The 15,216-nt window shown below is 48.2% G+C and overlaps 1 protein-coding gene across 1 annotated transcript in view; it reads left to right on the forward strand.

Moving 5' to 3' along the window:
• The first annotated feature begins 4,347 nt into the window (after positions 1 to 4,347).
• Positions 4,348 to 15,216, forward strand: part of Tbc1d22a (TBC1 domain family member 22A) — a 288,481-nt gene continuing 277,612 nt past the window's right edge. The window contains exon 1 of the mRNA XM_075960266.1: positions 4,348 to 4,566. Within this exon, the coding sequence (XP_075816381.1) occupies positions 4,505 to 4,566 (62 nt within the window). The 5' untranslated portion in view covers positions 4,348 to 4,504. The remainder of the gene's footprint in view (positions 4,567 to 15,216) is intronic.

Here is a 15,216-nt window from a genome sequence, read left to right on the forward strand (position 1 = left end):
CCTCTCAGCAAACCCTGCCCATTCTCGGCTGCATTATTTGAATTTGCCTTCCTTACCCCTAAGTTCAAAACAGCTCAGTGCATAGCGGGGTGGGAGCTCAAATGGTTGTAAATGTATAAAAATCATACAGACTGCAACAAACACCTGAATGTAGTTTGTCTTAAGAGAGCACGCACAACAGCACAAGAAAACCTATGAATTTTCTCATTACTGTTGCAACACCCAGAGGCAAACATTTTCCTGAATTTGGCTTTCAGCATTCTTATGCTTTTAAAAAGTGATATTAATAAAACACAATACTACTAAATGGTATTGTGCCATATGCATCCATTATAGACTTTTCTCTCAACAGTGAGAAATTAATGTTGATGTATGTAAAAGCAATTTATTTTTTATTACCACGGAGTATTTTACCAGGGAACTGATTTGTCAACTCTCCTGCAGATGACATTTTGATTGCTTTTTCCCATCCTCCACCTCCACTGGGCGAGAAGATGCAATGAACCGTCTTTTCTTTGCACAGCTGGGTGCTCTGCTCCAGGGTACATACCCTGAGGGAAACTGCTGAGTTGCAGAATATCTTTATCAGCTAGAAATTTCTAAATGGCCAAAGTTATTGAATGCATTTGATCCCCTCCTGCAGGCCATAAAAGCTTGTCTTTGTTTACAAACCCACATCAGTCTTGGCATTCAGTTTTTTTTTAACCAATCTTTTCCTTGTCAGACAGTATATTGTTGCTTTTGATTTGCACACCTAAAAACCAGTGAATGTGAGTCACTGATGGCTGCCACGCAACAGCTGTGTCTCACCTACAGTCACAGATATGTAGGGGGTGGGAGTGGGGGGTCCTCCCAGGAATCCTGTTTCTAGCAGACCTTGGAATTTGAGAGATCTGGCAAAGCTAGATTAATAACCATTTCCTAGCATATCCTAGAGTGTTCCCTGAAAGAAAATTTTAGTGGCTCAGAGCTGTAACCCCAGCTTCTCAAGAGGCTGAGGCAGGAGAGTAGAAATGAAAAGTGGGTGTGCTCACTTCAGAGATTATCATGGCCTCTGTAAAAGAACGACACACAGACTGCTGTGTTCCCCCATGTTTGTACATGTGCACGTGTGTGAACAGAAGCCAGTCTTCTACATCAGATGTCTCCCACTATTGCTTGCCAAATTATCTTTCTCACGGTTTTGTTACATGTAAAAGTTAAAACTTCCCTTTTTAATTAGACAGGAAAGGGGATTCCCTTCTGTATGCTCTTAATATGTTTTATTGCCATTGGTTAATAAAGAAGCTGCTTTCAGCCAATGGCTTAACAGAATAAAGCCAGGCGGAAAATCTGAACAGAGATGGAGAGAGAGTAAGTGGAGTCAAAGAGACGCCTAGTCCGGAGGAGAAAGACAACTGGGGGAGGCCCGCTGGAACCTTGCTCCTATAATAACAGAAAAGTGTTAATGTAAGATATAAGAGCTAGCTAGCAATACGCCTAAGTAATAGGCCAAGCAGTGTTTAATTAATATAGTTTCTGTGTGATTATTTCGGGTCTGGGCGGTTGGGAAACAAACAAGCAGTCTCAAGCCTACAACGAATTTTCTCTCTACACCTGGCACTCATCATTTGCCTAGACTATTCTAGGGAGCTCCCTTTCTCTGCCCACCCAGCATTAAGGTTCTAGAACACACCAGGCTTTCATATGAATGCTAAGAACCCCAACTCAGGTCCTTACGTTTATACCACGAGCACTACGGTATGAGCTGTCTCACCATCCTAGTGTTTCATGTTTTTAAAATAGACAAACCTGAGCCCAGGTGTGTAATCCCGGCCACCAGAGGCTGCAGGTGAAGGATCCTCAAGTTCAAGATCAACTTGGCCTATAATGGCCAGGCCCTCTATCAATAGAATTAACATATAAGAGACTGGAAACGAAGTGGAACAGTGCAATGCCTTGGGTTCTGTTCCCAGTACTGAGAGAAAAAGTCTTAGAATCCTCCCCTGGTGAAGTTCTCGCAGGCCACTGGGGCCAGGCATAGTGGTACACACTTTTAATTCCAGCAATTGGGAACCAGAGACAGGAATATCTCAGTGAGTTCAAAGTCAGTCTGGTCTACATAGACCCTGACTTCAAAAAAAAAAAAAAAGCTCTAGGGATCTTTCTGACCTCATCGTGAGACCTTCCCAGAGATGGGGTCCCAGTAGCCTCCAAGGAACCCCTTTGGGCAACACCAAAGACTGGGTTCTCTCCAGTTCAATCTGATTTATACTAATATTTAAAAAAAGCCAGCAGGGCTAGGAGGAAGCACAAGAGCAGAAAGAAACGTAAAGCCGAAAGACCACAGTGGGACTCAACAGCTGTTAGTGATGTGTTGGGTGTGCAAGTGGCACCTCAAGTCCAGTCATCACCACGGCATACACACACCCCAGGCTTTTCTATATGCTGTCTTGTGGGCAGGGAGTGACAGTGAGATGACCGGTTTGGCTAAGTTTACCAATCAGGCTCTGTGTTAGAGAACACATGTTCATAGATGAAGCGGGTTGGGAAAGAAGCCAGGGCCAAACCTTGGTGATCGAGGACAGCAGTGTCATGACTGACAGTTACAAAGACAAAGCTGAGGTAGGGAATCTTCAGTAATGGCTACAGGAAGGGCATATGTGGGATTCAAAAGGAGAATGTAGAAGGATAGGTTGAATAAGGGATAGCAGTGTGGAGTCAGCATTGGGACCCGTGCAAGAGTAGACAAGTCAGATGTTCACATTCCTGCGGTAAGAAATCTATTTGGGGAGAAGGGCAGAGCCTGGCTGTTCCTCAGCCTGGTCTCCTGATCCAGAACTGGAAGACACCTGATGTCGACTACTGTCTTTGGCCTGCACATGCATCTTCACATGTACATACACGGAGAAACACAGCGGTTTGTGTGTCATCCTTTAGCAAAGGCCATGATAATCTCTTAAGTGAGCACACCCAACTGCCAAATCTCTCAAATTCCAGGGTCTGCTAGAAACAGGGTTCCTGGGAGGACCCGAAGCTATGCTCTAAGGGTTGTGTCTGAAGGGATCACACAGGGTCTGTTGACATTGTCCCTGGTGTTTCCTGCCTGTGTCAAACGGGATCCCCAAAGAGCCCTATAGTTGTCATCAGGTGGCAAACATTCACCGTGTACTATTTCAGGTCCTGAGGCCATCACTGTGCAGGAAATGAAAAAAGGAATAGGAGCCACTCCTTTGTGTGAAGTAAAGGCGGAGTCAGGTAGATGTTGCAGTTTATAAGGAGGTGCGGAATGCTTCAAAGAATCGGTACAAAGTTGAGAGCTACAGAGTGCACTGCTGAGCCATTCATTCTGCTGATTACCGAGGACGAGTCTGGCCTGCATCTGGGCTAATGTATACAAAATACTTTAGTGGGATTTCTTGCATCCATCAAGTGCTAATCAACAACACTCACCAGTGTGTTTAGAGGTCCAGGTCTCTGCGAATATAGTCAGAGCCTGGGTTAAACAGGGAGACCACAACATAAGGGAAAAAGGGTGGTAGAGTGCTTGTTTAGCGTACAGGAGACCTTGAGTATCACGCCTAACAGGGTGCATGGGGGAGGGGTGGCGTTAAAAGACTTCTGGCAGTTGGCATTGCCATTGCTACACTAAAGCTCTGGCCTGACATGTCAGCCTCTCACCCCTCAGCCTTGATTCTAAGATCATAGAAATTAAACACCAATCACATAAGTACTTTCAAGCTTTCTGGTAGCTATGTTCCACAGCAAAAAGAAACATAAAAGCAAATTTAAAAATATTTTTCTGCGGAACCCAATATATATAAATTATCATTCAATAGGAAATTAGAAAATTAATATTTCCATGCTAAGCTTTTGGATATTGGATGTATCTCACAATTAAAGCATACTTTACTTCGGACTTAGTTTGAGGGGCACGAGCACCGGCAAGATGACTGATTCCTCATGCCTTCGTGCCTATTCGTTCTTAAGCTGAATCCGGGAGGATATGCCCCATCGCCTCTGATGTGCTCCGGTGGTAGTTGCTTCCTTCACTTCACCGCGTCGGTGTTTACTGACCTCGGGTCAATGCTAGTCGGCTGCGAGCAAACAAAGGCAGATTCGGACGCCAGAAGCACGCGGCTCCCGAGTTCATGGCCGGCGGCTCGCCCTCAGGGTCGGTGGCCGGGATCCGGCGACCTCAGCCCTTTCCGCAAGCCGGATAGCTCCCAGCGCAACAACCAGAGCACATGCAAATCGAAAGCTCCGCTTGCTTGACTGCACAACTTCCACGCACTTCCCAGCGTCGCTTTTTCACGGCATCAATGAGCGCAGCAGCCGCGGCAAAGGCGGGACTTCCGGAAGCTCCGAGTCACAACTTCCGGACGGAGGCGGAAGCGCCTCTCGGGTCTACGCTCGGGAGTCCTGGTATCGCCGTGGGGCCACCGGGGCACCGGAGAGGGCTTCCGGGGGTGGACCGACAGCGCTCGGGTGTCAGGGTTGCGAATCTGAGGGATGAGGAGGGACCATGGCCAGCGACGGGGCCAGGAAGCAGTTCTGGAAGCGCAGCAACAGCAAGGTCCCGGGCAGGTGGGTGTGACGGGGAGGGCCGGGTCAGGGTCAGGGGTCAGAGGTCAGGTGGCTGTGCTGTCCTGTTGGACGGCTGGTGGAGTAGGGGTCTGAGGAGGGGAACCTGGGCTCCGAGGAAACTGGGGCGTTGTGAGGGGCTCCGGGGATGGGGTCGGCAGTGGGGGCGTGGGGTCTGGGAGGTGACAGTGGCCGCACCTAGGAGCGAGGAGGACGAGGAACTGACCCCAAGTGTCTCCAGAGCCTGACAGGTTCTCTTCTGCGAAACTCTTTGGCTCCCTGGGGAAGGTGGAAGGAACTGACGCGGGTCATGCCCTGGAGAATTTGGTGGAGTCAGGAAACTGGCCGGGGAGAGGCAGCGTCTGCCGGGGATGTTGGTCTCTGCAGGGTGTTTGGTGATTTTGACCACTTGATGGCTTTCTTGTCTCTGGTGGGCTGATGCTTTTGCTTTGAGCGAGTAAGCCCCTTGTGAATTTGCCTGTTCCCACCTTCTGGCTCTAGACTCCAATCTTCTGACAGCAGCAGGAAACAGATACCTGGGTGCAGTCTGGAAGCTATAGAGCTCCAAAGTCCTTCTGCGATTGGTTATGGCCTGACGCCTCTCCAGGTCTTAGGGAATGAAGACACAGTGCACAGAAAATACCTAAGCTCAAGTCAGCCACTGACTAGACCGTGTTTCAGACAAGCGCACCTCAAGATTTCAAACGTAGTTTATTTTGTTCCCAAACCAAAGCCTGAGATACCGAAACCTAAGATTCTGACGTTAGCCATCCTTTCAGCCCTTACGATTTTGACATTGAAGTAACTTAAATAGAGCCATTCAGTAGCAAAGAAAATGGGCTGTGCTCCTGCACTTCACAAGAGACGCCATTGTGTGAGTGTTAAAATTGTAAACTTTGACACTCATTGCGTTCAGCCATAAAATGTACTTTCAGAGTGGTTGGGAGGTAGCCGGAGTTACTAATTGAAGGGCCACAGTGATCGGGAGAAGGAGTAAGTCCTGAGAAGTGCTCAGATACTGAATTTTTTTTTTTTACTGTACCAGGACCAGGCTCGAACAGTTAAGAATTGTTATACAAACCGATGTCTCATAGTTTGAGACAAGTGGAAGATACTGGGATAATAGTGAGGAGGAGGGCCTACTGTCACAGGGACAAACATGAAGAGCCTAGTGTCTATATAAAAAGAGCCACATGGCAGTGTGACTTTTGCCTTTACATCTTGAGGCTTTGGTTCTCCTTAAGCGTGAACTAATTCACACTTAACTGAGAGTCAACTGAGATATAAAAACAATGGAGTTACTGTGTGGAGTTATAGAAGCCAATGAACTTTTTCATCAAAGACGTGTGTGTGCGCGCGTACGTGTGTGCGTGTGTGTGTGTGTGTGTGTGTGTTTGTATGTGTTTTGAGATAGGGTCTCTTTCGTACTACAGGCTGGCCTTGAGCTTCTTACTCTCCTGTGTCAGTATCCTCGTATACATGTCACTACACCTGGCATGGTAGTTTGTCATTGTACTGTGTTAAATAGTCTTGTCCCTTATACTTGTACAGATGGAACTAAGACTGTGACCTTGCTTGGAAGTAAGGGTCTTTGTAGATGTCGCTGAGCTAAGATGAGGTCATACTTCCATTGGGTATCCCTGATCCAGTCTCTGGTTCCCGTAAGAAGGTGGAACTTTAGATACAGAGAGAGACAGAAATAAGGAAGATGACCCTGCCAAGGCGAAAGCAGAGATTGGAATGATGCATTTACAAGTCAAAGCCAGGGAAGGCTGGCAACCAGCAGAAGCTAGAAGTGGAAGGAAACAGCCCTCACTGACTGCATAGTCTGCTGACACCTTGGTTTAACGACCCAAAAGAGAACGCATTTCTACCTCTTTAAGCTCCTATCTTTATGGTTGTTTGTTATAGAAAACTAATACAATCCCAGTCTTTTCAGTGTGACCCCACATTACCAAAGACAGATTTCTTTCCACTTGGCTTTCTTGCCAAGCTGCATCATATCAGGTACTTTTTAATTTTTTAAAAAGATTTATTTATGTTTTATATATACAGTGTTCTGCCTGTATGTATGCCTGCATAACAGAAGAGGGTATCAGATCTTATTACAGATGGTTGTGAGCCATCATTTGGTTGCTGGGAATTGAACTCAGGGCCTCTGGAAGAGCAGTCAGTGCTCTTAACCTCTGAGCCACTTCTCCAGCCTCCTATCATGCATTTTTTTCTTTCTTTTTGTTTTTTTCCAAGACAGGGTTTCTCTGTGGCTTTGGTGCCTGTCCTGGAACTAGCTCTTGTAGACCAGGCTGGCCTCAAATTCACAAGGATCTGCCTGCCTCTGCCTCACGAGTGCTGGGATTAAAAGCGTGCGCCACCACCACCCGGCAATATCATATACTTTTGAGAAGAGCTCCCATGTCACAGAATTGATGGGGAATCTTGTGATTTGCTAGAGGCTGCTGCTGAGGACAGGGCAGGGGAGAGGCTGGACCCTGCAGAGAACCTGTGCAGCCTCTGTGTTGTCCTGTAGCTCTCCCTCGTGGCAGTGTTCCTGTTTTGGGTGACAGCCTGAAAGTCTGAAGGAGAATGTGCAGAGGTGTGCCCCATTTCTTCTTGAATGCCCACACTCTGGGTTTTCACCTGCGTCGTGCAATGCTGGCAGAGAGCTAGGCCAGGCTCCCAGGGTGTCCCCTGCTCTTTCAGTGGGCCTTGTGTTTATTGTCTGCCACCAGGGGAGCCCTGAGGAGAAGCCCGAGGAGACACAGAATCTTACCTCAGAGTTCCAGACAGTGAAGGGAGCTCTGCAGAGCAGAACCCCTGTCAGTTCCTTGCAAGTGCAGATGTTGGATGGGGTTCCAGCAAGGCCTTGGTGCTCCACCAGTATTTTGTCTGCCAGGGATTTGTCATTTGCAAAACGTGGCTTTGTCCTCTAGGTAACACTCACCAAGGCAGGTTGGGTTTAAAACCCCTTGGCTGCTTCTGTAGAAATGCGTGTCACGCACAGACGTTTCTTTGTGCTGTCTCTCACCTTTCTAACCTGGCCGCTGCTCAGCTGTGTAGCTCCATCTCCTGCTTATTCTCTTTATGTGCCCTTAGCAATGCATGATGAGCTTCGACTTTAGGGCCTTTCACATCCTGTGTGGTACCAGCTTTCCATTTTCATGCTCATGTAGCTGACTGGAATGTTCCTTCCCTCCTTTTACTCTCCACACTGCATCTGCAGCCTGCTTCCTTAATGCCTTGCTGGTTTCTCTGCGGTTGGGACTCAGGCACCTTTTCACATACTGGCTTCTTCACTAGGCCACAGCTCTGCCTGTTTAGGAAGTAACACCCCCCCCCCCCCCCCCCGTCTTCATTGTTAAAGACTGAGGAATAGTGGCTGATCCCAGCTGTCTCTCACATTAGCCTGGAGTGAGAACAAGATTTGGCCAAGAGAGCTGCATGAGATATGGTCTTCCTGTAAGAGCTTCTGATATTTGTACTTCCTGGTCTTTGGATGTGTGTTTGAGTGAGTCTTTTTTAGAATTTCCTTTTCTGGATGTGCTCACATACAGAAAGACTATACTTTCTACCAGAATGCTAGGGAGCTGACTGGGTTTTAACATCTCTTCCTGTGATCTGTGTGTTAGTCTCCAATGTATGCCGTTCCTGGAGCTATTTGTTTCTGTGTCTGTAGTGGGAGGAGGCTACATTGATCAGGTGGCCATGGGAGCCAAGAGAAAATTTGCTTGATCTGTGTCTTAGTTAGGGTTTCTATTGCTACAGCAAAACACTATGACCGAAATGCAAGTTGGGGAGGAAAGAAGCTTACACTTCTATATCACTGTTCATCATCGAAGGAAGTCAGGAATTCAAACAGGGCAGGAACCTGAAGGCACAAGCTGTTGTAGAGGCCATGGAAGGGTGCTGCTTACTGACTTGCTCACTACGGCTTGCTCCGCCTGCTTATGGAACCCAGTATCAACAGCCCTGGGTGTCATCATCCACAATGGGCTGGGCCCTGCCCCTTTAATCACTAATTAAGAAAATGCCCTACAAGCTGGACTTGGTGACACATTTCTTTAATCTCAGCTGTGAGTTCAAGGACAGCCTGGTGTACAAATGGAGTTCCAGGACAACCAGGGCTGTCACACAGAGAAAACCAGCTTCGAAAAACAAACAAACAAATGCCTTACAGCCAAATCTTATAGAGGCATTTTCTTAATTGAGGCACCCTTCTTTTAAATAACTTTGCTTGTGTCAAGTGACATAAAACTGTCTAACACAGCCTAACTCCATTCTTTCTGGTTAAAGAGACACATAGAGATAGATATCTCTTTGATTATCTGAGAGCATGATAAGTTATTCATCCAGTTAATTTTTATTTAACTCGTGCTACTTGCCAGCTACAAAAGTGACCACTGTCTGTGTTCCGCCCATACAGAGCTGACAGTTTAAAGGTGGTGACCGCCATCAAAGCTCTGCAGGGAAGAAGGGTGGATAGCTTAGAGCCAGGTGTGGTGGGAGGGTCTCACGGTGAAACAGTGACCGGGGACCTCTCCCTGAGAAGTTGCCTTCTGAGTACAGATCTTTCTCGAACCCAGCTGCTTTGAGAGGACAGGAGCAAGGAACCAAGGTGGCCGAGGCTGAGGGGAGGACAGGGTTATACGGACAAAGCAAGATGCGGACTATTACTCTTCCGTTCTGAGTGGGTGGAGAGCCTTTGGAGGACCTGAGTAGCTGTGTGATGGGGCAGCCCTCTGTGAAACAGGGTTGCTTTAGCGAAGAGAGACACAGACAGAGGGGAGAAGGTTATAAGCAAGGGACCAGGTAGGAGGCTCTTGGGACACTTTTAGTAGGTACAGGAGTGGTGGTCATTTCAGTGGGAAAGGCAGTAGGCAGGTGATAAGAATCAGAAGGCCTGGGTCCTTGCCTCTTATGGGCCTGTTCTTTCTGGAGCCATTGACTCAGTTGACTCCTAAAGGACTGTTGTTTTCTGCCATCATCAAAGTTGGAATTCCTGCCACACTAACTTTAAATGCCAAGAAAAAACCCCACACATTGGGTTTGAGAACAGAGGCAGTCTTTCAGTGTGGAGCTGGGGCTTAATGTTTTAGCATGGTTCTGCTTGACTCTGAGCCTTGTTTACAGTAGGGAATGCATGTTGCTGGGGTAGGTGAGGGATGGTATTTGGAAGTGCAGTGTTGGCAAGAAACTATGACGAGGTCCTGCATTCTTGGGTCAGGCCAAGGCAGAGGTGCAGCCTCAGTGCCATGGCCAGAGAGCTTTCAGCCCCTACTGTTGGAACCTTTGGGAGTGTGAGCAAATGAACTGCTCAATAGACCTGTTTCAGGCCCAGCTGAAGAGGGAGGAGGGCTGGGAATAATGAGGCCATTCAGACGTGTATGAGCACCTTTGACATGCCAGAGACCTAGTGCTGGACCAGCAGATACAGCCCATGGAGACAGTGGGAGAAGGTCCCGGGCACATGTGAATATGCATGCTGACTGAAGTTCTGTGAAGGTCATAACTTGGGCCCGTTGGCAAAATTCCAGCATCCTACAAGGGGAAATGATCACATCCCTTCTGAGGACATTCTGTCTAACTTGGGACCTGGAAGTGGTGAAGGAGTCAGGCTGCCCCTCTGAGGTGCAGGGTGGGCTGCAGGGAACACCAGTGTCTGGGAAGGGATCAGAGTAGCTCAAGCATTCCAGGCTGTAAAAGCATTTGAGGCATTTGAAGCCGTGGAGAAGATCTGGGTTTGAATACAGAGTCTTGAGAGTATTGAAGGATGATAAGCAGGGCACGGTGGACAACAGTACTGCTCAGCCTTGCAGAGTGGGCAAGAGGAAGCAGGCAGGAAGTGAGGACAGGGTAGAGGCTGTTGGAGAGGAGTGGACAGGGTCAAGGCTCTGAAAGATGGAACTTGCACATTCACTGATGGCCTGGATGTCGGGTAGGCAAGATCAATAGTATGTGGCTTAGTGCATGATCCCAAAAGTCTGTGTCCCCATCTCTAGAACCTGTGAATCAACCGTGGTACCTGACAGAGGGGGTTCAACATGGTCAATCAGTTGGCCTTGACTGGACTCCCTTGTCCTTCTGTGTTCTTAGACCTCTGTCTCCTGACTTGTGACTTTGAAATGCTATGTACCTGGTTGGTCCCCACTCTCCTGTTTCTCAGAATCTGGGAAACCCTGGAGTTTGCGTCCCTATGGGGAAGCCATGGAGAGCTCATAGGGACTGTGTTCAGGGGAGCGGGTTTCTCTCAACGTTCCTGTTGATATGTGGAGGGTTGTCTGTGTGACTGGGGGCTGTGGAAGCACTAGCAGGTGGTTCTACTGTGTATGTAATTTTTTTCCTACCCCTCAGTAAGAACTTCATCTTGCCATGTCAAATGTCTCATTTCATCAGCAACATTTTGAAAATAAATGTGAGTCATATTTTCCCTTGCATAGTTAATATAGCAAATTGGTACTGGAATTAATTTAAAATGAAGACAAAAATTAAAAAACAAATCCCTTGTGCTAGGGTATTGCTCACAGGTAGAAGAACATTTGCCTGGCTTGGCACATGTGAGGCCCTTGGCCTCTCTCCACCATTCGCAGCAACAAAAGCCTGGTAATGTTTTGATTTGGTGTTATTTGATTTTTATGTAGTTTATAAACTACAAGGACAGCACGTGGATTCTCAGCTCCCTGCTGTGTCCAGGGAAAAAGAGGGGTGTGGCAGAATGAGGACAGCGAGACTTGTTCTGCTCTCTTCCCCAGATCTCCATGCTGCAGCAGGACGAATCCGGGCCAGAGGATGATCTTCCTCTTCCTGCAGCCTAGTTCCCTGTCCCCGTCCCCCCTCACCCACAGTCATCCTTCACTTCTCAGTACCTGCCATGAGCAGGCCATTCTGTGACGGGGTCCGTCATCAGGGACCAAGCTTTCTGCCAGCTTTAAGGGGGCTGCAAGGACTGCACACAAAAGTGGATGTGGGAAATATCTCTTAACCTCAGGAGCAGCAGTGGTTGACCATGTCCTTCTTCTAGTGTAGAATCTAGGGATAGATCCCTAAAGTTCATTCTTAGAGCGTGCCCATGCTATGCCGGTGCCCAGTGCTGGTGGCAGGGCTTGTGGGATTGTTTACTGAGTGCTTATCTTGGTCCAGTCCTCATAGTGGTTGATGGGGGAGGGGTCTGTGGTTTTCCCCTTTACAGTTGAAGACAACTAAACAAAGCCAAGTCACTTGTTCAGAACTGTTTGGTTTGAACTGGGGGAGTCTCTGTCTGCTCTGTGCCCGACTGTCATCTCTTCTCATCCCCTCCTCATCCCCTAGCCGTGCATTTCTAGGAGAGCCGACTCACCCCAGCCCACTGGAACTGGTGCTCCCAGGGGTAGCTTGGACTCGCACCAGCTTTTCAGAGCCCAGGGAGCACTGAGCCCCTGAGCTGCCAGGCTGCTTTTGACTGTGTTTCTGGGGTTGCCAAATTAGGCAAGCAGCTTCTTCCAGGCTCATCCTGGTGTTCATGTTACAGCTAACAGGCAGAGATGTCACAGGGTCCAAGAGAGTGGAACCACTGTCCTTCCCTTCCTGTGGCTTGTGCTAGGGACTTCTGCTGTGAGTAAGTACCCCAGCCTTTCTGTTCTCCCTTTCTGAAGTGCTGTTTCCTCTTTTCTTGGGACTGTGTGGAAGTCTCCCCTGCCCCATCCCTCCTAGCCCTGAATGTCACAACAGGGCACAGCTGTGGATTCTCTCATGTGTTGTGCATCAGGGCTGAGGATGATGATGGGACTGGAGAGACAGTGCGGCTGAGCCTGGCCTTGCAGTGAGTCCCTCACACACGCTGGGGTGTGGAAGCCAAGCCCTCGCCCCAGGCTGCTGGTCCTCTGTGAGCCGGCTGGACCCTTATGGGTATGCACATTCAACTAGAGCCCTTCTCTACCTCCTGGAAGCATTGGTTCTGTCCACAGCCCCTCCTGGATGTACTTGCCTATTCTAGGATTCACCCTCTGCCATGTACCTCAGCCATGATGTATGCACAGGACTTGCCCATTGTGCCTTGAGCTGCTACCTTTCTCTGCATTCACACTGTGCCTGCCTAAGCCCAGCTGTGCACTAGGCAGACTCAGTGACAGAGGTCCAGAAGCTGTGTGTCTGCTTGTTGCCTTATATATGTTGCAGTGCTGGTGTGAAGAGGCATCTTTCTTTGAACATTTGAACTCCAGGGCCATACGAATGATGTTGATCCCTGTCATCTGAATAGAGATGAGCTCTCACAGGGTGTTGAGGGGTGCTGACTGTGGACATATGATGTGCAAGTAGAAAGGTACCAGATCCTGGATAAGGGCAAGTGCTTTGGTGGACCTTAGCATCAGGGACAGCTGCCTTTACCAGTCAGGGGAGCTGTCTTCTTGTTGGAACCTGTGATTTTGTCACTGAATTCCTCCTTCACTGTGCTGTGTTCTAATGGATTGTCCACCTTGTGAAAGTGACCAAATGACAGGGATGTCACTTGTTTCTTGCCCCCTTTGGTACTAGCATTGGGTGCTGCTAGTATGTGGTATTTGATGAACGATTTCAATGAGCTGGTCCATGCAGAGCAGACAGTGTTTATGGTGCCCCTCAAGTGAAGGCCAAGCTGGGGAACTTGGTACTTGGTGTTTTCTTTCCTGACTAGTTAAGACTGCTTTGTCCAAAGCCCTTTGGCATGCACCTCAGGACCTTTCTTTTCAGTGTCTCCAGCCTGTCTTGTCCCACCCTAGGTCCCTAGAGGTACCTCTTATTCTTGGGCTATATTATTACTTCCTACCCATCCTTGCTGTCTCATGCTGACTCCCCCCCCCCAATCTCAAGACAGGGTTTCTCTGTGTAGTTCTGACAGTCTTGGAATTTGCTCTGTAGAGCAGACTGGTTTCTAACTCAGAGACCCACCTGCCTCTGCCTCCCGAATGCTGGATTAAAAGTGTATGCCACCACTCTTTGGCTTTCTCTATATTTGTCTGTCTGCCTGTCTGTCTTGTCCGTCCGTCCATCCATCCATCCATCCATCCATCCATCCATCCATCCATCCATCCATCCGTGTAACAGCCTTGGCTGTCTTGGAACTTTCTTTGTAGACCAGGCTGGTCTCAAGTTTACAGAGATCCACCTGCCTCTGCCTCCTGAGTGCTGGGATTAAAGGTGTGCGCCACTACTGCTTCATTTTTTTTTCCCTTTTTTTGAGCTGACATTTTAATGGAGTTCTCTTGTGCTGAAAAAGAGAAACTTTATCCATCCCGCTAGCGGCTGTGAGGCATCTGCTTCAGGGCATTGTTCCTTGGGCATCTCTTCCGCTGCCCTTCCCTGGCTTACCCTGTGATCTACTGCCCTCTGTCTGATTTGCCCTGCTTCCATTGGAGAGCTGTGCTGTGGAACAGGGTAGCCACTGTGGCCTCGGTGATATACTTCACTTGCTCTTCTGTCCTGGGGGAGCCCTTCTTGCCTGCTTTGTTCTGGGATCATCAAGCTATATACAGGGTGGACAATGGACCATGACTAATGGCCCCTCAGTGCATTCTGGTAACTAAGGAGTGCGTTTTAAGTTTCTTTTTCTGCTTTGCAGAGGGGGTGTGTGTGGTTATAAAGTTTCTGTTCTTTTCATGTGAAGTACCCTGATTTTTTTTTTTTTGGCCTGTGGTAACAGCATGGTAGCTCATTTCTCCTTCCATTGTTTTAGCGATAACATTTGCATACCATACAGTCCACCCATCTAAAATGTCTAGCATGTAAGCAAGTTGTGTGTGGTGCTTTTGTGCATGCAGGTAGGTAGATCACCGCACATCTGCGAGGCATAGAGGACAAAGTCTGGGAAGCTGAGCTCCTTCCACCTGGTAGGTTCTGGGATTCAAGCTCAGATCTACTGTGGTAAACATTCTCCTTACTCAAGGAGCCATCTAGGCAGCCCAGACATTCAGGATTTTAGAATGCATATTCAGAATTATCTAATATGACCACAACTAATTTTAGAATACTTTCATTGCAGAAAGAGAAACCATATCTCATTATGCCTTACTTTCCACCCCATTCCCTGGACACCAGTAAGGCACTCCGTCTCTGTGGTGACCCTCTAGACATTTCACATGCTGTAATCATACAGCGCTTTTTGTTTGTTTGAGACAGGCCCTCACTGAGTATCCCAGACTGTGTTTGACCTGCCACTCTCCTGCCTCAGCCTCTTGAGTCCTGTTTGACCTCCTTTTCGCTTTGCATATTTTCAGGCTTGTCTATGCTGCAGCATGGGACAGTTGAGGTGTTCCTCCATTTACAGTGGGGTCACATCCTGGCACCTACTCTGTTGTAAGCTGAGAGTGCACATAGCACTGTAGCCTGCCAGACCTAGTCTCGGGGTGTTGTGCACTGTGCAGCATCACAATTTCCAGGAACTGTGGCTCACTGCTGCTGCCCAGTATTGAGAAAAAGTATGGTATCACACACATATTGTGAGCCCAGGAAAGACCACAGTTAAAATGTATGTAAGCCGGGTGGTGGTGGCACACGCTTTTAATCTCAGCACTCAGGAGGCAGAGGCAGGAGGATCTCTGTGAGTTCGAGGCTAGCCTGGTCTACGAGAGCTAGTTCCAGGACAGGCTCCAAAGACTACAGAAAAACCCTGTCTTGAAAAACCAAAAAAAAGTATTTTCTGTTGAG

This window comes from Microtus pennsylvanicus, chromosome 2 (assembly GCF_037038515.1).
Source record: "Microtus pennsylvanicus isolate mMicPen1 chromosome 2, mMicPen1.hap1, whole genome shotgun sequence".
In the NCBI taxonomy this organism is placed as follows: domain Eukaryota; kingdom Metazoa; phylum Chordata; class Mammalia; order Rodentia; family Cricetidae; genus Microtus; species Microtus pennsylvanicus.